General features: G+C 45.1%; 1 protein-coding gene across 1 annotated transcript; it reads left to right on the top strand.

The window, feature by feature from the left end:
- Window positions 1-13210: 13210 nt before the first annotated feature.
- GLOD5 (glyoxalase domain containing 5) lies at window positions 13211-23290 on the top strand (the record flags this gene model as incomplete). Its single annotated transcript, XM_082609544.1, is given in 5 exon segments — window positions 13211-13484; window positions 18360-18497; window positions 21738-21856; window positions 21858-21888; window positions 23162-23290. Coding segments are annotated over 5 exon segments (444 nt in total). The 5' UTR covers window positions 13211-13457.
- Between the last annotated feature and the right edge of the window lie 479 nt (window positions 23291-23769).

Genomic DNA, 23769 nt, shown 5'->3' on the forward strand with positions numbered 1-23769 from the left:
TCCCTTGTCGGGGAACTAAGATCCCACATGCGGTGGGGCAACCAAGCCCACGCGCCACAACTACTGAGCCCGCGCGCCACAAGTAAGACCCAATGCAGCCAAATAAATACATTTTTTAAAAGTGACTTCTCTGGTGGCACAGTGGTTAAGAATCCGCCTGCCAAGGCAGGGGTCATGGGTTCGATCCCTGGTCTGGGAAGATCCCACATGCCATGGAGCAACTAAGCCCGTGCACCACAACTACTGAGCCTGCACTCTAGAGCCCGCGAGCCACAACTACTGTGTCTGCGCACCTACAGCCCGTGCTCCACAACAAGAGAAACCACCGCAGTGAGAAGATAAAAGAGTAGCCCCCACTCGCCGCAACTAGAGAAAGCCCGCGTGCAGCAACAAAGACCCAATGCTAGCAAAAATAAATAATAAAATAAAATAAATAAATTTTTGAAAAAGATTATGAAAAACCTTTATCAGATAAGATGTTTCTGTCTGCAAGTAACAGAAACCAGCTTGACCAATAAATAAGAGACTAGATCAGCTCACAAAAGAGCAAGTGGGCTTTGGGCTCACTTTATGCTGACCTAGAGGCCCCAGATTCCTCTTACCTCTCTCCCCTGAAATATCCCGAGGCTGCCAGGACTTCTTGGCATCCATAATTACTAACATTTGCAAAGTACCTACTACCTCGAGTGCAGGAAAGGAAGGAGGAGGCTCCAGACTGGCTAAGCAAATTGCCCGAGGTCATCCTGCCAGGGTGTGGCAGAGCTGCGATCCCAGCCCAGGCCATCCAACGTTAGAAGCCAGGCTCTTAACTACTGTCAGTCCACACTGACCTGTGCTGGTGGGGGCACCCCGGTCCAGAGACCGGCCTTCCTGAGTGAGTGAGTGGGGGCTGGCGGCCCAAGTTTCCCGGTCTGGTGAGGGGCTGCGTCTCTCAGGCACAAGCCAGCCCTCAGCCTGTCCATTACACACGACTGTGGAGCTGCACTGGGATATTGTCAGGCTGCCTATTTCCTTATCTTGCCTCTCCCTGGCTGGGCTAATCTGAGCCTCTACAACCCGCCTATTGCTCTACGGTCCAGTCTGCTACCCTCAACTCCTTGGTTTTCCCACGTTAAAATTGTCCATTCTCATCTCCAAGAGCTTTACACATGCCACTGGCACATTCTGTCTCCCGGTCTTCTGTTTGGTAAACTCCTTATCCTTCAGATTTCGACTGAGATGTCACCTACCCAAGGACTCCTTCCTGGCATCCCCAACTGTGGAAGGTTAACTAATAGCCCTACAAAGTTATCCACCTCCTAATCCCTGGAACCTGTGAATGTTCACTTATACGGCAAAAAAAAAAAAAAAAAAAGACTTTGCAGATGTGATGATGTGAAGGATCTGGACACAGGGAGATTATCTTGATTATCTGGTGGGCTCTAAATGTAACCATAAGTGTCCTTATAAGAGGGAGGCTGAGGGAGATTTGACATAGACAGAAGAGGAGAAGACGCACACACAGAGGAGGCGGCAGTGTGACCATGGAGGCAGAGATTGGAGTGATGGGGCCACAAGCCAAGGAATGCCAGCAGCCACCGAAAGCTAAAAGAAGCAACAAATAGATTCTCCCCTAGAGCCTCTGGAGGGAGTGCAGCCCTGCTCATACCTTGCTTAGGACTTCTGGCCTCCAGAGCTATGAGTGAATAAATTTTTATGTTTAAGCCACCATGTTTGTGGTACCTTGTTACAACATCCCTTGGACACCAGTATACCCTCTTTGGTTCTGTTGGTTGCCCCCCTTTAGAACATTCCTGATGAGGAATATTAATGCTTAGCTGCAGACTCATCCAGCAGATTCTGAGCTCCAGGAGAACAGAAGCGGGTCTGCCAAGTTCCCTGTTGTATCCCCAGCACCCGTCACCAGTGCACCCAATAAATAATAAAAAGGGAAGAAAGGAAGGAAGGGGGGGGCAGGCCATCCACAAAAGTTCTGGTTTTACTGAGAGGAAAGCTGTGGGGACAAAGCCTCAAGACCAGAAGAACAGCTTTGACTGAGCCCTGCTCACAGGTGGCAGTGAAACAGTGGACAGAGGGAGGCTGGAAGGGGCACCAGAGAATCTGCCCTTCCCCCAAGGACTCTGAGGCAGGAGTAGGGGCACTGAGTGGGCATCAGCTTCAAAGCTTCAGCTGCAATCACTAGTAGTTCCTAACTCCCCCATCCCTGCCTCCAAGGGCCTCCCAAGGTCCCAGGAATGCAGACCTCATCTTTCTCTTCTTTCTTGAACCCACTTAGCCTCAGCAGTTTAGGGCTGTAAAGTCCAGCAGAGGCCATCCTGTCTAAACTCCTCACTGAACAAATGGGGAAATTGAGGGACAGAGAGGGCCAGGGACCTTTCAAGGTCACCTAGTGTGACAACAGTAACAGAACTGAAGCTGGAAGCTGAAAACTGGACCCAGATGTGAGCCCCTGCTCTGCCCCAGGAGTCTCTTGTACACACTCAGAATGACCTCTTCAAGGACAACCAAAATGACCTTGATCCCAGAAGAACAAGAGATCCTTGTCCCTGCCAGGTGGAAGGAGACATGAGCCAAGTAGCCTCTGGACCTTCCCCACTGAAGGAGTCAGTGGACCTTCGCTGTCATGTAGTGAATTCCACAGCCCAGCCCCCATGTCCAGGTCAAGTCTACGGGGCAATCAACACATGGTGTGTCCTTTGAAACCTTTGACCTCAACTTCCTCTGGTACAGAAGAGAAACCAAGGCTCAGAGAGCGCAAGGGACAAAACAAGCCACACAGCAACTCCAATGCAGAACTAGGGCTAGAACTCGACTCACCTTGCCTCCCACTCTGTGGTTCTATGCTTCCCACTGCCTCCCCTACTGTCCTTACCCTATTCCCTCCCTCTTTAGTACCTCGTTCACACTCTTTTCAGATGGTAGATGGAGATCCCCTGTCCTTAAAGAGGATAAGTTCCTCCCCCAGACCAAGTGAATAGATTATGATTGATCTAAATCAGTCATAGTTATTTTGCCTCCTTTAGAGAGTTATAAATTGGGGGAGGGGGACATTTGATGCTGTTTTGGCCAATGAGATATGAACGATAATCTATAGGGAGGGCTGTCCATCTCAAATAAAAAGACAATGTATCATTAAGAGAAAGACTTTGTCCAGATCCCTTTTTCCTGCATTGGATACAGATGTCAGGGCTGGAAGTGCAGCAGCCATGTTGGGATCACAAAGCAATAAGCATGAAGTCAAAAGTCAGCATGCTTAAAGATGGTCAAGATGAAAGAGGGAAGGAAAAATTTGACCCTGCTTACAATATCATTGAGCCTGGGACCGCCCACCTCAAATTTTCTGGTAATGGGAGGAAATAAACCTCTCTCACTTGAAGGCACTCTAATAGGCCTTTCTGTTACTTGCAGGGAGAATAATGTTTTACTGGGAAAGACCCTTTTCACATAATCTTTTTTTTTAACATCTTTATTGGAGTATAATTTCTTTACAATGGTGTGCTAGTTTCTGCTTTATAACAAAGTGAATCAGTTATACATATACATATGTTCCCATATCTCTTCCCTCTTGTGTCTCCCTCCCTCCCACCCTCCCTATCCTACCCCTCTAGGTGGTCACAAAGCACCGAGCTGATCTCCCTGGGCTATGCGGCTGCTTCCCACTAGCTATCTACTTTACATTTGGTAGTGTATATATGTCCATGCCACTCTCTCACTTTGTCACAGCTTACCCTTCCCCCTCCCTATATGCTCAAGTCCATGCTCTAGTAGGTCTGTGTCTTTATTCCCGTCTTACCCCTAGGTTCTTCATGACATTTTTTTTCTTAGATTCCATATATATGTATTAGCATACAGTATTTGCTTTTCTCCTTCTGACTTACTTCACTCTGTATGACAGACTCTAGGTCTATCCATCTCACTACAAATAACTCAATTTCATTTCTTTTTATGGCTGAGTAATATTCCATCGTATATATGTGCCAGATCTTCTTTATCCATTCATCTGTCGATGGACACCTTAGGTTTCCATGTCCTGGCTATTGTAAATAGAGCTGCAGTGAACATTTTGGTACATAACTCTTTTGGAATTATGGTTTTCTCAGGGTATATGCCCAGTAGTGGGATTGCTGGGGCGTATGGTAGTTCTATGTGTAGTTTTTTAAGGAACCTCCATACTGTTCTCCATAGTGGCTGTACCAATTCACATTCCCACCAACAGTGCAAGAGTGTTCCCTTTTCTCCACACCCTCTCCAGCATTTATTGTTTCTAGATTTTTTGATGATGGCCATTCTGACTGGTGTGAGATGATATCTCATTGTAGTTTTGATTTGCATTTCTCTAATGATTAATGATGTTGAGCATTCTTTCATGTGTTTGTTGGCAATCTGTATATCTTCTGTGGAGAAATGTCTATTTAGGTCTTCTGCCCATTTTTGGATTGGGTTGTTTGGTTTTTTGTTATTGAGCTGCATGAGCTGCTTGTAAATTTTGGAGACTAATCCTTTGTCAGTTGCTTCATTTGCAAATATTTTCTCCCATTCTGAGGGTTGTCTTTTGGTCTTGTTTATGGTTTCCTTTGCTGTGCAAAAGCTTTGAACTTTCATTAGGTCCCATTTGTTTATTTTTGTTTCTATCTCCATTTCTCTAGGAGGTGGGTCAAAAAGGATCTTGCTGTGATTTATGTCATAGAGTGTTCTGCCTATGTTTTCCTCTAAGAGTTTGATAGTTTCTGGCCTTACATTTAGGTCTTTAATCCATTTTGAGCTTATTTTTGTGTATGGTGTTAGGGAGTGTTCTAATTTCATACTGTTACATGTACCTGTCCAGTTTTTCCAGCCCCACTTATTGAAGAGGCTGTCTTTTCTCCACTGTATATTCTTGCCTCCTTTATCAAAGATACGGTGACCATATGTGCATGGGTTTATCTCTGGGCTTTCTATCCTGTTCCATTGATCTATATTTCTGTTTTGTGCCAGTACCATACTGTCTTGATTACTGTAGCTTTGTAGTATAGTCTGAAGTCAGGGAGCCTGATTGCTCCAGCTCCATTTTTCGTTCTCAAGATTGCTTTGGCTATTCGGGGTCTTCTGTGTTTCCATACAAATTGTGAAATTTTTTGTTCTACTTCAGTGAAAAATGCCAGTGGTAGTTTGATAGGGATTGCATTGAATCTATAGATTGCTTTGGGTAGTAGAGTCATTTTCACAATGCTGATTCTTCCAATCCAAGAACATGGTATATCTCTCCATCTATTTGTATCATCTTTAATTTCTTTCATCAGTGTCTTATAATTTTCTGCATACAGGTCTTTTGCCTCCTTAAGTAGGTTTATTCCCAGATATTTTATTCTTTTTGTTGCAGTAGTAAATGGGAGTGTTTTCTTAATTTCACTTTCAGATTTTTCATCATTAGTGTATAAGAATGCCAGGGGTTTCTGTGCATTAATTTGTATCCTGCTACTTTACCAAATTCATTGATTAGCTCTAGTAGTTTTCTGGTAGCATCTTTAGGATTCTCTATGTATAGTATCATGTCATCTGCAAACACCCCACTTTCACCAATGGACAGATCATCCAAAAAGAAAATAAATAAGGAAACACAAGCTTTAAATGATACATTAAACAAGATGGACCTAATTGACAGCTATAGGTCATTCCATCCAAAAACAACAGAATACACATTTTTCTCAAGTGCTCATGGAACATTCTCCAGGATAGATCATATCTTGCGTCACAAATCTAGCCTTGGTAAATTTAAGAAAATTGAAATCACATCAAATATCTTTTCCGATCACAACGCTATGAGACTAGATATCAATTACAGGAAAAGATCTGTAAAAAATACAAACACATGGAGGCTAAACAATACAATACTTAATAACTAAGTGATCACTGAAGAAATCAAAAAGGAAATCAAAAAATACCTAGAAACAAATGACAATGGAGGCACGACGGCCCAAAACCTATGGGATGCAGCAAAAGCAGTTTTAAGAGGGAAGTTTATAGCAATACAATTCTACCTTAAGAAACAGGAAATATCTCAAATAAACAACTTAACCTTGCAACTAAAGCAATTAGAGAAAGAAGAACAAAACCCCCCCAAATTTAGCAGGAGGAAAGAAATCATAAAGATCAGATCAGAAATAAATGAAAAAGAAATGAAGGAAACGATAGCAAAGATCAATAAAACTAAAAGCTGGTTCTTTGAGAAGATAAACAAAATTGATAAACCATTAGCCAGACTCATCAAGAAGTAAAGGGAGAAGACTCAAATCAATAGAATTAGAAATGAAAAAGGAGAAGTAACAACTGACACTGCAGAAATACAAAAGATCATGAGAGATTACTACAAGCAACTCTATGCCAATAAAATGGACAACCTGGAAGAAATGGACAAATTCTTAGAAATGCACAACCTGCCGAGACTGAAGCAGGAAGAAATAGAAGACATGAACAGACCAATCACAAGCACTGAAACTGAAACTTCCAACAAACAAAAGCCCAGGACCAGATGGCTTCACAGGCGAATTCTATTAAACATTTAGAGAAGAGCTAACATCTATCCTCCTCAAACTCTTCCAAAGTATAGCAGAGGGAGGAACACTCCCAAACTCATTCTGCGAGGCCACCATCACGCTGATACCAAAACCAGACAAAGATGTCACAAAGAAAGAAAACTACAGGCCAATATCACTGATGAACATAGATGCAAAAATCCTCAACAAAATACTAGCAAACAGAATCCAACAGCACATTAAAAGGATCCTACACCATGATCAAGTGGGGTTTATTCCAGGAATGCAAGGATTCTTCAATATACGCAAATCAATCAACATGATACACCATATTAACAAATTGAAGGAGAAAAACCATATGATCATCTCAATAGATGCAGAGAAAGTTTTTGACAAAATTCAACACCCATTTATGATTAAAAAAAAACCCTGCAGAAAGTAGGCATAGAGGGAACTTTCCTCAACATAATAAAGGCCATATATGACAAACCCACAGCCAACATCGTCCTCAATGGTGAAAAACTGAAACCATTTCCACTAAGATCAGGAACAAGACAAGGTTGCTCACTCTCACCACTCTTATTCAACATAGTTTTGGAAGTTCTAGCCACAGCAATCAGAGAAGAAAAAGAAATAAAAGAAATCCAAATCACATAATCTCTTAACTACCCTTTGAGATGGCCAGGCTAGGTTCTAGCATGTCCTTTTTATGGACAAGGAAACTGAGCTACAGAGCCTATGTGGTTTAAATGTCTGGATCTGGTGGAAAGGCAGGCATTTTGTTTTCTTTTTCTTTCTTTTTTTTTTTTGGCCGTGCCACAGTGCTTGCAGGATCTTAGTTCCCCAACCAGGGACTGAACCCGTGCCCTTGGCAGTGAAAGTGCAGAGGGCTAACCACTGGACAGCTGGGGAATTCAGGCAGGCATTTTCTTTGGGGTAGAAATAACACTCTTTAAACAAGCAGTGTCCCAGCACACTGTGTGGGCCTGTGTCGTAGGAACATCAAATGGCCCTGAAGGTTGCATGTTTTGGGAAACCCTGGCTGCTGCCCCACTAGCCCCAGGGGCTTTGTCCCAGAAGAAGCACTGGGGCCAGCACTGGGGGGAAAGAGCATGGTAGGTCTCGGTTACAACAACAGAAAGTGCCTTCATTCTAAGGAGAAGAATAAATCCACTGTTGGAGACATTTAGTGAAATCAAAGCTGTCTTTAATCCATCTATAGAAAGTTGTGGCTGAATTCTACCAACTCTAGATGTACACCGAAGCCCATTATTAAAGCCAAACCAAGCTTCGGAGCACCAGCACTTCATTCACCTCTGGATCTCTGAAGAACAGGGTTCCATGTCCAGGGTCCCCCCACCCCCGGCAGTGGAGCCAGTGTCCAGCTTGGAGGTTCAAATGCCTCCCAGCCCCTGGCCAGAGCTCTGCCTGCTGTAAAGGAAGGACAAGCAGCTCCTAGAAGCCAGTAGGACCTCCCAGAAGAAGCCTCTCCTGTCCATGGGCTCCTCAACTTGCAGAGCCCATTTCCACAGAGGATTCGATCCACACAACACTGTTTATGTGTTCAGGAATTAATTCTCTTGCAATAACAAACCAACATCACAATGTCAATGGTTTCACACAATAATAAACATCACAGACTACTGTGAGTGTTCCTGGTTGATAGGTGGACTTCCATGTGGTGGCTGAGAACCCCGGGGTCCTTGTACACTGTGGCTTCACTCTCTTCTGGGGTTCTAGACCTCCAAAAGATGGACAAATGCAAATGGAGAAAACACCACTGTTTGTTAAGGACACACATCATTTTAGCTCAAGTTCCATTCAGCAGGACTGGTCATATGACCCCATCCAGGTGCAAGTGGGGGTGGGAAATGTAATTTCTGGCTGGACAGCTGCTTTGCGATAGCTCAACATTAGGGAAGATGAAGTATGACTTTTGGGGACAGCCAACTGTCACTGTGATACCCTGTCAGATGGGTATTATCCCCAGGAATCTCAGGCTGGTGCAAGCAAGTGACTTGTTCAAGGTCACACAGTTAGATCCATGATTACAAACTTGGTGTCCACTCTCCCAGCTCCTTGCCCCATGCCACTGGACCAGCCAGTTCACTGCTTTGAATTTTAGGAAAAGTCTTAGGCCTGGTGCTTTATTTTACAAAGCAGTTTTAACTTGAGAACTTCATTTCACCCTCAAAATGTTTTGGCAAAGGAGGTGGGAAATAAGTGATCCCCATTTCACAGATAAAGGAACAGTAAGATAGGGGACTTCCCTAGTGGCACAGTGGTTAAGAATCTGCCTGCTAATGCAGGGGACACGGGTTCCAGCCCTGGTCCGGGAAGATCCCACATGCTTCAGAGCAACTAAGCCCATGCACCACAACTACTGAGCCTGCGCTCTAGAGCCCATGAGCCACAGCTACTGAAGCCCATGTGCCACAACTACTGAAGCCCACGTGCTCTATAGCCCGTGCTCTGCAACAAGAGAAGCCACTACAGTGAGAAGCCCACGCACCGCAATGAAGAGTAGCCCCAGTTCGCTGCAACTAGAGAAAGCCCGTGCACAGCAACGAAGACCCAACACAGCCCCCCCACCCCCCAAAAAAAGTATATGTGTACATTCAAAAGTCCTAAATACAGTAGATTTCAGTGTCCTTGCTCTCCTAATCTCAGTGGAGGTGTAAGACTGTACAATGAAATAAAAACATTAAAAAAAAGAAACAGTAAGATAAACTCTGAAGATAAGTGAGAAGCCCCAGGTCACAGGCACTACAGACCTTCCAAGCAATAGATTATAGATGTTTCCCTTCCTCGGGCATCGCCAATATGGACCAAAAGAGGCAGTCTGTGGGTCTTACGTGGTGATTAAAAGTGAAGCACACATTCTAGAGCCTGTCATGCGTGTGGCTTACGTGTGTTAAAAGATAAACTGAGGCACATTTAAATTTTCAGGAGTTTATTTGAGCAAACATTGGAACTGGGCAGTGCTTGGAAGTGGTTAGGAGTGCTCCATGACAAGAGCTCCAGGCAAGTCTTTTATGGGGCAGATGTAGAAGCAAAGCGAGATTATTTGATTGGCTAGAGCTGAAGAGGGTGTTTATTTGGGAAAACCCAGTTGGCTGTTTGTGATTGGTTTTTCTTAAATTTCGATTTCTCGGATACAAGTGCATTGACTCAGGCTCATGTTGGCTGCAAGGCATCAGAGTCGCCTCAATCTAACGGGCTCCTTGTTTAACTACTTGAACAGGTGGTATTTGAACTTTCCCTTCTTCATCAATGGTCCCCGAATGCACACCTTCAGCATCATTCTCTCCCCAGCCTGGACCCCAGGAGAGTCCTCTCCCTATTCTGTGACACCATGAGTGTGCACACTACTGTGTGTGAGGCCAGAGGTGTCCCCACCCCAGTGTGTGACCCCAGGGGTATCCAAACGCCGATCTGTGTGACCACAGTTGTGTCCAAATATCATTATGTGTGACCCCAGGAGTGCCCACCCCCCAAGCTGTGTCGCACTAGCAGTATCCACACCCCAGTCCCAGTGATCATGAGTGTTCAAACCCCCATATGAGGGACCCCGGGAGTGTTGACTCCCCAATGTGTGTAACTCCACGAGTGTCCATTCCCCAATATGTGTGACCCCCATGAGAGTCCAAATACCCATGTGTGTGACCCCAGAGCCACCCACACCACAGCCTGTCACCTCAGCAGTGTCTGCTCCCCAGTCTATACCGGGGAGTGTCCATCAGCTACTCTGTGTGACCGCAGGAGTGTCCACACCTCAGTCTCTAGCCCCAGGGGTGCCAACTCATCATTTCTTTGACCACAAGAATGTCCACATCCCTTTCACTGAGATTATAGTGGTGTCTACAACACAGCCTATGTGACTGTAGGACTATCCCTGCATCAGTCACTATGACCCCAGGAGTGTCCCGTCCTCTGTGGAACACCATGGATATTCATACCCCAGTCTGTGCAACACAAGGAGTGCCCAGTCCACAACATGTGTGATTTCAGGAGTGTCCACTTCCCAGTGTGTTTAACTTCCAGAGTGTCCCAAACTCCCTCTGTGACCCTGGGAATGTTTACTCTCCAGCATGTGTGACCCTTGGAGTGTTCACGCCTCTGAGTGACCTCACATCTGTCTACACTCCAGCCTGAGTGACTCCAGGAGTGTCCAAACCCCCATCTTTGTGGCCCCACATCTGTCCACACCCACTCTATGTGACCTCACTGCTGCCCACACCTCAGGCTGTCTGATCCCAGAAGCACACATCCCAGTCTGAGTGACCCAAGAGGTTCTACTCTACAATCTGTGTCCATGCCCCAGGCTAACTGAGCCCTGGGGTGTCCACACCCCAGTATGTGTGACCCTACGAATATCCACTAACCACTCTGGGTGACTCAGGAGTATCCACCCCCTAGTGTGTGTGAGCCCAGAAGTGTCCACATACAGATCTGTTTGACCCCAGGACCATCCACACCCTAGTTTGTTTGATTGTAATAGTGTTGACAACACTAACCAATCTGATCCCAGAAGCATCTACACTCCACTCTGTGTGATCCCAAGAGTGTGCCCTGTCCAGTGTGTGTGACTCCAGGAATGTCCACGCCCCAACGTGTGTGACTTCTGGAAAGCCCGACCCCCATTGTCCACTGTGTATTCTGCCTCATGTGGACGTCACACTCCTGTCTATGTGGCCCCAGGAGTGTTCACACCCCACCCTATGTGACTCCAGGATTATCCACACCCCTGTCTCTGTGACCCCAAGGGTGTCCACAAACGAGTCTGTGTGGCCCTATGATTGTCCACACAGCAACCACCCAATGGGATGTTCTGAGACGGTACTAGATTCCTCAGCGCTGCCATTCCTGCACACCCTCTGTGGGTGTGACCTGGGGGGTTGCTGCTCAGGCCTGATTCAGGGGATCGCTCTGTCCCTAGCTCCCTCCAACACCATAAAGTGGTCTCTTCTATCCCTATTTCCCCTCATGCTCTCCAGGGGACCATCCGGTTTCCATTTCCCCCTCCCCAGCCACACGCACGCGTGCACACCCACATCCCCAAATAGACAGTCCCAGCCTCAGCCCCTGCAGGTCTTGTAAAGAGCAAAGGCCAAAGCAGCCAGCCTCCTGCTGCAGACCCTGCCCCACAGAAAGCAGTGGAGAAGAAGCCAGTAAAGGCACCACTGATGAGAGTGAAACCTTCCAGGACCTTGTGAAACATCTAAAATTGGACACCCTCCTCTGCAACTAGAATGTCAGCTCCATGTGGGCAGGGACATTTGTCTGTCTTGTTCTCTGATGTCTCCCCAGCACCTAGAACAGTGCTTGGTACACAGACCTTGCTCATTAGGTGTCTGTTGAACGAATGAACCCTTTGACCCAGCAACTCCACTTCTAACTCGAAAATGTACACACATGCACAGAACTGTGTGGGCGAGGCTGGTAGGAGCAAACAACTGGGAGAACCTTGTAAATGTCCATTTCTAGCCAATGACTGTTGCAGAGTGAAATGAATGGTGGGGGTTTACGATGTACCACAGAGCCCCTGCCCGATGTGATGCAGAATGAGTGGGACCTGTGTGTGCCTCTGGGGTGGGGGTGCCTTCCACAAGACATGCTGTTGACAAGGAAAAGTAGTGGGTGGGAGATGGTTATGGTGACACTGCATGCGCGTGTGTGTGTCTGTGTGTGTGTGCATGTGTGCATGCCTGTGTTTGGAAGGAAACACCAGAAACTGACAGCAGTGGTCATTTTTGGAGAGTGGAGTGGGGATCACCTGTGTAGTCCATATACTTGATGTGTTGTTGGAACCTTTTATACAAACCTCTATTCGCATATTATTTGTGTAACTCTTCATAAAGGAAAATCTTATGCAAAAAACAATACGCATAGCACAGAGCGTATGTGTGTCTGTCTGACTGGGTATCTGGGGTGTGTCTAGGTACAAGAATCTGAAACTCACATGCCCCAGGGGCTGGACAGGTCATCCTCAAAAGAGAGGGTGCTCAGCTCAAGGTAAGGCGAACAGCAATAGGGTGAGGGTGGGGCTGAGAGAGGGGTGGGGACGGGGAGGACTCCAGGGCTCACACCCCAAAAGAATTCAGAATCATTGCACCCTGGGACAGAGAACACTTAATAGCTTCGCTATCTTGGCTTGGAAACAGACCCATTATAAGTTAGAGTGGTTATACTCTAACTCGGACTGTTCCTAACTTCATACCCAGGACACAGACTCCCAAACAGATCAAAGATCTCACATTCCGGAGACACACTCTAAATAGATCAGAGGCCTCACACCCTAGAATAAAGGTCCCCCCCAAAACTTTGGGATGGGTGGTTTTTCTATGTTATTACAAAGTAATCCCTTATTATGGACTGAATGTTTGCGGCCCCCCCAAATCCATGCCTTGAATCCCTAACCCCCAATGTGACGATACTAGGGGCCTTTGGGAGGTAATTAGGGTTAGATGAGGTCATGAGGGTGAAGTCCTGGTGATGGCATTAGTGCCCTTATAAGAAGACACCAGAAAGTTTCTTCTTTTTCTCTGCCATGTGAGGACATGGCAAGAAGGTGGCCATCTGCAAGCCAGGAGGAGAGATGTCACCAGAACCCAGCCATGCTGGCACTCTGATCTTGGACTTCTGGCCTCCAGAATGGTAAGAAAATAAATTTCTGTTGTTTTGGCCACCCTGTCTATAGTGCTATATTATAGTGGCCTGAGCTGGCTAAGACACACCTTAAGCTTTTACTTTCGAGGCGCTGAGTTTTATGTCAGAGTCCTTATACTTGCCCCATCTACCTCGGTCACCACCAGCAGTCCCCAGTCCGTGGCCCTCCCATTCCTGCCCCTTGATCTCCAGGCACTGAGCCAGAGGGTTGTCCGGAGGCCAGGGGCAAGGAAGCCTACCAAGCTGCGCCATCTGCCCTCCAGGCTGCCAGCCAGGATGTGGAGCAGGATTTCAGAGAAGCAGGTGAACAGCGTGGCCCATGGGGGTCTGGGGCACGGGTATTAGCACCAAGGCTGGGCATTCCCAGCTGGGCCTGGTAACCTGCTTCCCTTTCATGCGGGCTATCCCGGTGTGCTTTCATCCATTTTCCCGTCCTCTCTTCCTTCCTCTTTCAAAGACAAGCAGAGGGCAGCAGAGGGACACGTTAAGTCCCTGCTCTAACACACAGTCTGCCGTCAGCACGTCTGCCAGGAGTGGGCTGCTGCTCCACGCGGCTCCCGGCTCCCTCGGGGCGGTTCCGGGGAGCCAGTTCAGCCAGGGCCATCTGGATGGGGGGGGGGGTGAGGCGGGGAGGGGCCAGGAAACAGCGCTGACCTTGAGGTTTGCTAGAAGAATTCCAGGGGTCCCTGGCACCCTGAAGGAGACCTTGAAGAGGACTTTGTTGAAAGATAGAAGCCTTCCCTGTGGAGGAGGCAGGAGGGAGAGAATCATATTTTGGATACTCTAGTTTATATATATTTACATATATAATACACGTATATACATATACGGTTGTTGTGAGGAATAAAATGGATTATATTTTGTGTAGTGCTTAGAACAAGGTTTGGCACACCGTAAGCTTAAGTGATTACTATGTCTTGCTTGTGGAAAGGGAAAGCTGCCTGCCATTCCAGTAAACAATGAATGTTGCCTGCCCTCAAGCCATCAGCCACTGTACCCCCAGCGGTGCGCCCTGGGGGAATTTAGGACAGAGAAAAACAGGATACTGGCCCTAGATGGTTAACATGCATATCTGAGAAATGATTTCAATGAGCCCAGACTCTTGCATCTTCTCATACATAAAGCACTAAAATCATTAACTTGGAACGTCTGCTTTTGGTGATTAGCAGTAATCTTTTGATGTTTGACTACATGGTTGTTTTGGGGACTTTTTTCAGCAAAAACTCTTATATATCCAGGCTCCTCCCTTACCTCTTTGGGGCAGTTCCTGAGAGCTATCTGCGAGGTTGTCCCCTGGGCTACAATCCTCAGTCCTCAGTAAGGTCCTGAGATAAAGCATAACTCGCAACTTTTAGGTTGTGGATTTTTCTTCAGTCATCTTTTTCAAAACCAGCCTCCCTAACCTCGCCTTGAAAACCTTGCATGATCTGGCCCTGCCTTCCCCTCCTCCTCCTGTCTCACTCTTGGATTCTAAGCCACATGGGCCTTCTTCCAGTTCCTTAAGAGAGCCAGCTTTGGGCTTCCCTGGTGGCGCAGTGGTTGAGAATCTGCCTGCCAATGCAGGGGACACGGGTTCGAGCCCTGGTCAGGGAAGATCCCACATGCCACGGAGCAACTAGCCCGTGAGCCACAACTACTGAGCCTGCGCGTCTGGAGCCTGTGCTCCGCAACAAGAGAGGTTGCGATAGTGAGAGGCCCACGCACCGCGATGAAGAGTGGCCCCCACTTGCCACAACTAGAGAAAGCCCTTGCACAGAAACGAAGACCCAACATAGCCTAAATAAATAAGACGGCATATTAAAAAATAAATAAATAAATAAAATCTTTAAAAAAAAAAAAAAAAAAAGAGAGCCAGCTTTGCTTACCCTTGAATTTGCAAGGATGGAGCTCTGCATCTGCAAAGCAGAATCCGGGGAGTGAATGTGAGCTAGCAGGGCATTGAATAATGGGAGGAGTAGGTTGAGCTGATTCCCAAACCTGATCAAAGTTGGGGGATGTGGCTAAAGCAGTGCTTGGGGGAAATCTGTAGCTCTAAATGCCTATAGATCAGAAAAGTTGAAAATCAAGTACCTAAGATTTCATATCAGGAGTCTGGAAAAGTAACAGCAAATTGAACCTGAGAAAGTGGAAGGAAGGAAATTATAAAGATAAGAGCAGAAACTGGTAAATTGGAAAACAAACATACAACAGAGAAAATCAATAAAGTCAAAAATTGGTTCTTTGAACAGATTAATAACTAATTAGTAATTTCTGTTTTTTCCTCTTAATAAGTTAAGAGAAAAAATATAGAATACCAATATCAGGACTGAAAAGGGAGTGCTATTACGAATCCTACAGACATTAAAAGGTTAATAAGACTTTTTTAAACATAGGACTTTATTTTCAATGAAGCCCAAACGCCAGTCATTTTCTCATTCTACTGCTTCTGTGTTCATATGGATCCTCTATATCCATGAGGACAGCAGAACTCAGGAATTTGCTAATGCCTCCTTCACTCATGAAAACAGAAAAGCACAGTACTTTTTTAAAGCTGGGGCTCAAGTGAAATCAATTGTTTAAAATGTAATGGTTTGAAATGGAATTGAACACAGTAGAATAGAGCAGGATAGAATAACATAGGGAGGAATGGTATAGCATGGTCGAACGGAATAGAATAGAATAGAATAGAAGTCAGATTTGTGCCAGACACTGGGCCTAATTATTGTAGTAGATATTCATTAACTGAACAAATATTATTGAACATCTGCTAGTTGTTTGGGATTCAGTGGAGAACAAAACAGAAACCTCTGCTCTTACAAAGCTGATATTCTAATCAGGGAGACAGATATTCGCATGTGCAAAAGGCTTTGAGGCTCACACTGGTCAGAATGGCCATCATCAAAAATTCCACAATCAATAAATGATGGAGAGGATGTGGAGAAAAGGGAACACTCCTACACTGTCGGTGGGAATGTAAATTGGTACAGCTACTACGGAGAACAGTATGAAGGTTCCCTAAAAAACTAAAAATAGAGCTACCATATGACCTAGCAATCCCACTCTTGGACATATTCCTGGAGAAAACCATAATTCAAAAAGATACATGCACCCCAATGTTCATTGCAGCTCTATTTACAATAGCCAGGACATGGAAGCAATCTAAATGTCCATCAACAGATGAATGGATAAAGAAGTGTGGTACCTGTATACAATGGAATATTACTCAGCCATAAAATGGAATGAAATTGTGCCATTTGCAGAGACATGGACGGACCTAGAGACTGTTATACAGAGTGAAGTAAGTCACAAAGAGAAAAACAAATATCATATAATATCGTTTATATGTGGCATCTAGAAAAATGGTACAGAGGAACTGACTTGCAAAGCAGAAATAGAGACAGAGATGTAGAGAACAAACGTATGGATACCAAGGGGGAAAGGGAGGGTGGAATGAACTGGGAGATTGGGATTGACATATATACACTACTATGTATAAAATAGATAACTAATGAGAACCTACTGTATAGGACAGGGAACTCTATTCAGTGCTCTGTGGTGACCTAAATGGGAAGGAAATCCAAAAAAGAAGGGCTATGTATGTACATATAGCTGATTAACTTTGCTGTACAGCAGAAACTAACACAACATTGTAAAGCAACTATACTCCACTAAAAATTAATTTAAAAATAAGGGCCTGGGACTTCCCTGGTGGCCCAGTGGTTAAGAATCCGCTTGCAAATGCAGGGGACATGGGTTTGAGCCCTGGTCCGGGAAGATCCCACATGCCGCGGAGCAACTAAGCCCGTGCACCACAACTACTGAGCCTGCGCTCTAGAGCCCGCGTGCCACAACTACTGAAGCCCACGTGCCTAGAGCCTGTGCTCTGCAACAAGAGAAGCCACCGCAATGAGAAGCCCGTGCACCGCAATGAAGAGTAGCCCCCACTCGCCGCAACTAGAGAAAGCCCGCGCACGGCAACGAAGACCCAATGCAGCCAAAAATAAATAAATTAATTAATTAAAAAAAATAAGGGCCTGAGGGCTAAAGGTACAAGGCTGGCCCTTATGAGGAACAGGCAAAAGGACAATGTGGCTTGGAGTTCAAGAGAAATGGATGAGGCTGTAGAGATTGGGGGTCATGGTAGAGAGTCTGGAATTTTAACAAGATGACGACGACATCATCATCATCATTGTTAACTCTTACAGCACTTGCTATGTCAGGCATTGTCCTAAGCACCCCCCACTTTTTTTGGCCACGCCCCCCTCACACACACACCCACCAGCCTTTGGGATCTTAGTTCCCCGACCAGGGATCGAACCTGGGTCCCTGGCAGTGAGAGAGCTGAATCCTAACCACTGGACCACCAGGGAATTCCCCCCAACTCTTTTTTTTAAATTGTTCACAACAGTCCTATAAAACACATATAAAATCATGCCCACTTTCCAGAAGGGGAAACCAAGGCACAGAGAGTAAAATGTCAGTCTGGCTCCAGAATCTGTTATTTTAACCACTATACTCTGCAATTTATGGTGCACAGGCATCTTATAATCCTGTAGCAGATGAAATGTAAATATACAAATTACTAAAGAATGCGAATCAAGAGAAAGATCTGGTGGGAGGTGTGCTGAAGGCAGGAAGTGAGAGGTGGGGCAGTGTGCCCTCCCACTGGGTGTCAAGGTTGTGCCCTCCCACTGGGTGTCAAGGTTGATCTAGGCACACATGCCCAGAAACATTTACTGCATCTGAGATGCTCCCTTCTTGTCCTGTCCTCTGTTATCCTAACTGTAGAGTGAGAAAGGAGGGGACTGGGTTAAATTGGCCAATAAAGGGCTTGTACTCATGGGGTTGGGCCTCCTCTGTGTCTTATCATTTCTTACAAAAGAGATCAATTCCAGCTCAGCGAAAACAAGGGAGAGTTTGGTTTTGGTCTCCACTCCCCTATCTTCACCTCTATCCCTCTGGAAGGAGGAAAAGAACAAGAAAACAGTGGAGAGTGGTCATGGCAGACACATGGACTCTTGTGAATCTACACATGAGCAATAAGTACTGAAGATTCCTCCCAGGACTTTCCCCCTGAAACGGGGGTAGAAGGAAGTATAGTCACCGAGGAGGTGAGAGGAGGTGGGGAGAAAGAAACACAGGAAACATGGGTGTGACCAGTGGCAGTGTGGTCTCTTCTCTTTTTTTTTCTTTTTTTAGTCATGGAGGCACAACAGTCAGACCCCTTCCCTGTGTCTTATCCATAAGCTTGACCCCATTGTGATGACAATAAAGAGCATCAAAGACACCTCTAGGTTTTATTCTAAGATCCTGGGCATGGAGGTCATGACTTTCAAGGTAATCACTTCCCCAAATGCCAAATTGTAGGTGGGGAAAAACTTGATTATACTATTTTAAAAAATAACTTAAAACTCCAAACACACACACACACACACACACACACACACACACACACACACACACACACGAGATCTCTGAGAAAAATTTAAAGGATCAATGGAGGAGATTCCAAACTCTGAATAGTAGGACTTCCAGAGAGAGAATGGAGAAAAAGGAAGGGAAGAAATTACCATAGAATAATGCAAGAGAACTTTCCAGTCTTTATATGGAAAGGGTTAACTGAGTATCTGGCACACCGACACCTAGATATCTTCCTATGAAATTAGAGAACATCAAAATAAAAACAAATCTCCTAGAAGTTTTCAGAGAGGTTAAAAAGAAAAGTAGTTCAACTACAAAGGAAAAGGAAATATGCAGATTTCAGATTTCCCAAGAATCAGAGACCAGAAGACAATTGAAGAACAACTTCAAGATTCTGAGGGAAAACATTTCAACCTAGAATTCTGTGACCAAACTATTATTCAAGGTGAGTGTAGAATGAAACATTCTTAGACATAAAAAGACGCAGAAACTTTGCCTACTTGCTTTGAAAATTACTTGAGAACATGCTATATCAAAATGAGTGATTAGGGCTTCCCTGGTGGCGCAGTGGTTGAGAGTCCACCTGCCAATGCAGGGGACACGGGTTCGTGCCCGGGTCCAGGAAGATCCCACATGCCACGGAGCAGCTGGGCCTGTGAGCCATGGCCGCTGAGCCTGCGCATCTGGAGCCTGTGCTCTGCAACGGGAGAGGCCACAACAGTGAGAGGCCCGCGTACAGCAAAAAAAAAAAAAAAAAAAAAAAGAGTGATTAATCCAGGAATAAGAAAGACATCAAAGTCAGGACACCGTGGATCCCAAGAGGAAGATCCAGAAAGATACCTAGAAAACAGTCAGTCCAATTTGGATCAGGAGAAGGAAAGGTCTCAAGAAAAAGAGCTTCAAGGTAAAAAGGAGGTTTCCATAGATTGACTACAATCCTTGAGAATTTGGAACAACTTCAAAAGTGGGAGATGCACAGACACTGAATGTGTCTTAAATTGAAAGGGCCCATGGAATGGCAAACAGGGTAAAAAACGTAAAACTAACACAGAATGCTATGCATAAAAATAGAATTATGCAATATCAGACTGGATATATACATAGCAAGACGGACAGCTCTTAAAAGATCATGCTGAATGCAAAATGAAGAAGCCAGATCAGGTATATAGCATGGTACCATTTATAACATACACACATAAAAAAAAATACACCTTTTACAATAACTTATGCAAAACCAAAGGATGAACATCAAACACATTAAAATCATTGCCCAGGGTGGGGACAGGAATGAAGAATGGAAATAAAAAGATTAAACATACAAATAAAACTAGAGAAGGGTCTTGCGTGGCCCAACAATGATAGTGAGGCATATGAAGCCTCAACCCCCGTTATTTGGACACACTTGAGTGAAATTTCAGTACATCTAGGATCAAGAAAAGTCCTAAGAGCTGCAGTAGTGGAGGGTGGATGCATCATCTATAAAAAGAATGAAAAACAGATTAACATCAGACTTCTTATCAGCAACACCAGATTCAGGAAGACAACGAAGCCACATATTTAAAAGGCTGTGAGGGGACTTCCCTGGTGGTCCAGCAGTTAAGACTCTGCACTCCCAATGCAGAGGGCCCGGGTTTGATCCCTGGTCAGGGAACTAGATCTCACATGCATGCAGCAACTAAGAGCCTGCATGCCACAACTGAAGAAAAGATCCTGTACGCTGCAGCTAAGACCTGGCACAGCCAAATAAATAAATATTTTTTTTTAAAGTAAAAAAATAGGGACTTCCCTGGTGGCGCAGTGGTTAAGAATCCACCTGCCAATGAAGGCAACATGGGTTCGATCCCTGGTCCAGGAAGATCCCACATGCCGCGAAGCAACTAAGCCCGTGTGCCACAACTATTGAGCCTGTGCTCTAGAGCCCGTGGGCCACAACTACTGAGCCCGAGTGCTGCAACTACTGAAGCCTGCGTGCTGCAACTACTGCACATGCCTAGAGCCTGTGCACCGCATAGAAGAGTAGCCCCCACTCACCACAACTAGAGAAAGCCCCAGCACAGCAATGAAGACCCAAAATAAATAAATAAATAAATAAAATACATTTATTTTAAAAAATAAAATATTAAAAAAAATTTAATAAAAAATAAGAGGCTGCAGGAAAATAACCTACAACCTCAAATTCTATACTCAGCCGAACTATCATTCAAGTGAAATAAAGTCATTTTCTGATAGAATGGATGTAGTATCCATCATGGTGAGATGAAAGGGACATAAAACGATTTTTTAACAAATGGCAGAAGTTGAGAGGCACAGGAGAGGGAGGCAGGATGAAGAGGATAGTCGGGCCAATGAGATACTATGTTCGTCCATCAAAACATAAAGACGAAAGTGGGTTATTTTAAAATTGTAAAGGAACCAAAAGAGGAGCTAAAACCAATCACAGAATTTTGTTGGGAGGGGTAGTAATGTGGATGAGCTAAATTCTCATTTATCTTAGCAGGGAAAGGATAGAAAATGTCTGAAGTTGCTAAATCAAAACATAGTGGCACATCAGTTAGGGATTGTTTGGAGGCATGTGGGAGAAAATTTAACTACCAGCGGGTTAAATAAAATAGAGTTTTCTTTTTCTCTCATTCAACAATCAGTCCAGAGGTAGGCAGGCAGGGCTCGGGCAGTGGCTGGAAGGAGGAAGTGAGTGGGCAAAAAGCATGAGCTTAGTGGGGTGGGGAGGTTCCCAGATGCACTGCTCACAGGCTCTGCTGACATCTCATTGTCTCATCTTACATGGTCACCCAGCAAGGAATGCTGGGGAATGCAGGTTTTTAAAGCTGGGTGTACAATAAACCCCACTGAAACTTGGGTTGTGTTTAAAAGAAAAGGAGAGAAATGTATATTAAGTAGACAGATCACAGTCTCTGCCATGGGTAGTATAAACATATTATTTTGGAGGTATGGAAATAATTTCCAGAAGAAACACGTACACACGTTGAAAGCAGTTTGCCTCTAGGGAATGAGACAAGTGTGGGACAACAGGCTGCTATTTTTCATCAAAAACCTTGTTCTACTTTTTATTTTTTAACCCTGTTGGGGTAGGTAGGGGGCTTTGCCTCACACTCATCTTGGAGGTTTAGTTCCAGGTTGTTTTCTCTCCCCAAATAGGGAGACCGGAAAGCATTGTGTTTTGGAGACCAGAAATTTAACCTCCATGAGGCGGGAAACGAATTTGAACCCAAAGCCACTCACCCAGTCCCTGGCTCCCTGGATATATGCTTGATCACAGCCTTTGAAGGAAATGGTCCAGCACCTCGCGGTGAGTCAGACTTCCATCCTCTTTTGAGAAAGCTGCTGCAGATGCAGTGAAAACAGAAGCATGACTCAAACTTCAGACATAACAGGTTTCATCACACCCAGATAAGATCTATGCACAATTGTTTATTCACTATTTTTATTGACATCATTTTTCCCTCTAAGCAAATGTATTTTAAAAAATAAACTTATTTTATTTATTTTTGGCTGTGTTGGGTCTTCGTTGCAGCACGCGGGCTTCTCATTGCGGTGGCTTCTCTTGTTGCGGAGCACGGGCTCTAGGCATGCGGGCTTCAGTAGTTGCAGCATGCGGGCTCAGTAGTTGTGGCTCGTGGACTCTAGAGCACAGGCTCAGTAGTTGTGGCACACAGGCTTAGGGGGATCTTCCCAGACCAGGGATTGAACCCATGTCCCCTGCATTGGCAGGCAGATTCTCAACCACTGCGACACCAGGGAAGCTCACAAATGTATTTTAAAAGAAAACTTTACATCACCCTTGTGAAAAAAATTATACCTAAGCTCTATTTATATAAATACATTTATGTAAAAAGAAAATGTTCAACCAAGTAAATGAAAACCCATTATATCTTGGCATAAAGGGGAGGTAACTGTAAAAACAAACAGCTATAAAAGCATCACAATGTCATTAGATTATAGCCACTTCCATGGCCCCCACTCTCTGGGCCTGACAAATTTAGATTTGGCAAGTGGTTAAGGACTTCGCATCCACCAGAGACTTTCTTCTTTGTATAATCAGAGGATCGAAGAGGGAATAATTACTGACTCACTGTTATTTAATTTAGTGTCCTTGTAATACTTAAAATGATTTCATTTGAAGGGGTCATTGGTTCTCCTTTTGGGGAACACAGATTGAGGTATTAAATACACTTCATGCAAATTGACCTGGACTCCTTTGGAAAATATCAGTGGAAAAGTCTGGTTTGGAAGGAAAGTGGGTAAAGCATCGGGATTAAGGGTACGGACTTACTTTGGCCCAGACTTGCCTGGGTTTGAATTCTGACTCTGTCACTTACTAGGTAACAGTAGGTACATTATCATCCCCATTTGACAGATGAGGAAACTGAGGTACAGAGCAGTTAGGTACTCTGCTTGAGGTCATACAGCTAGTAAGTTGCTGGAGCAGGGTGAGGGAGGGCAGAATGGTAGGAGATGAAGTGAGAAAGATACAGGGGTCTTCTAGGTCACTGTAAAGAATGAAATTTTGGTCCCACACATGGACTGTGACGAATGACTTTTGTTTTCTCTTCCCATTTCAGGCTTGTGATGTCCCCGTTGAGGAGGGTCCAGTCCCCAGAATGGGGGCAAAAGGGGGCCAAAGTATGTCCATCTACTTCCAAGACCCTGACAGAAACCTGATTGAGGTGTCCAACTACATCTCCTTGTGATGGAGGCTAGCTCTCTGCCATCTTGTCCCCTGCTACATCGCCTTCTCCCTTCCTTCCTGCAAACCTTCGCCCAGGCCCAGAAACCTCTAAGGACTGAGGACTTAGGCACTTCACACATCCTGCTGGAGGATCTGAGGCAGGTTTGGGACCAACATGTCTGAGTGTCCTCCATCCAAGCTGCCCCAATAAATTAATAACTTTCAATTAATATGAGCTCTTCATTAATTACTGTTTCAGCTTTATGCATGGGTGTTTGTCTAGGACGTGAGGTCTCTGAGCTGTTTGGGGGTCAGTGACCAGGGTATAACATCGCTGAGGACCAAATTTAGGGTCATCGCCTTCGGATTCAAGGCCCCTGACAGATTTCTCCTTGTCAGTGAGCCCATCCTTTTCATCCTTTTTGATTCATCTCACTCCTTCCAAGTGCTGCTTGCTGTTTCCTCCACCACATTGGCTTGACTGGACCCCAAGATCTCTGT

This window comes from Mesoplodon mirus (genome assembly GCF_964341445.2).
Source record: "Mesoplodon mirus genome assembly, chromosome: X".
Lineage (NCBI taxonomy): Eukaryota > Metazoa > Chordata > Mammalia > Artiodactyla > Ziphiidae > Mesoplodon > Mesoplodon mirus.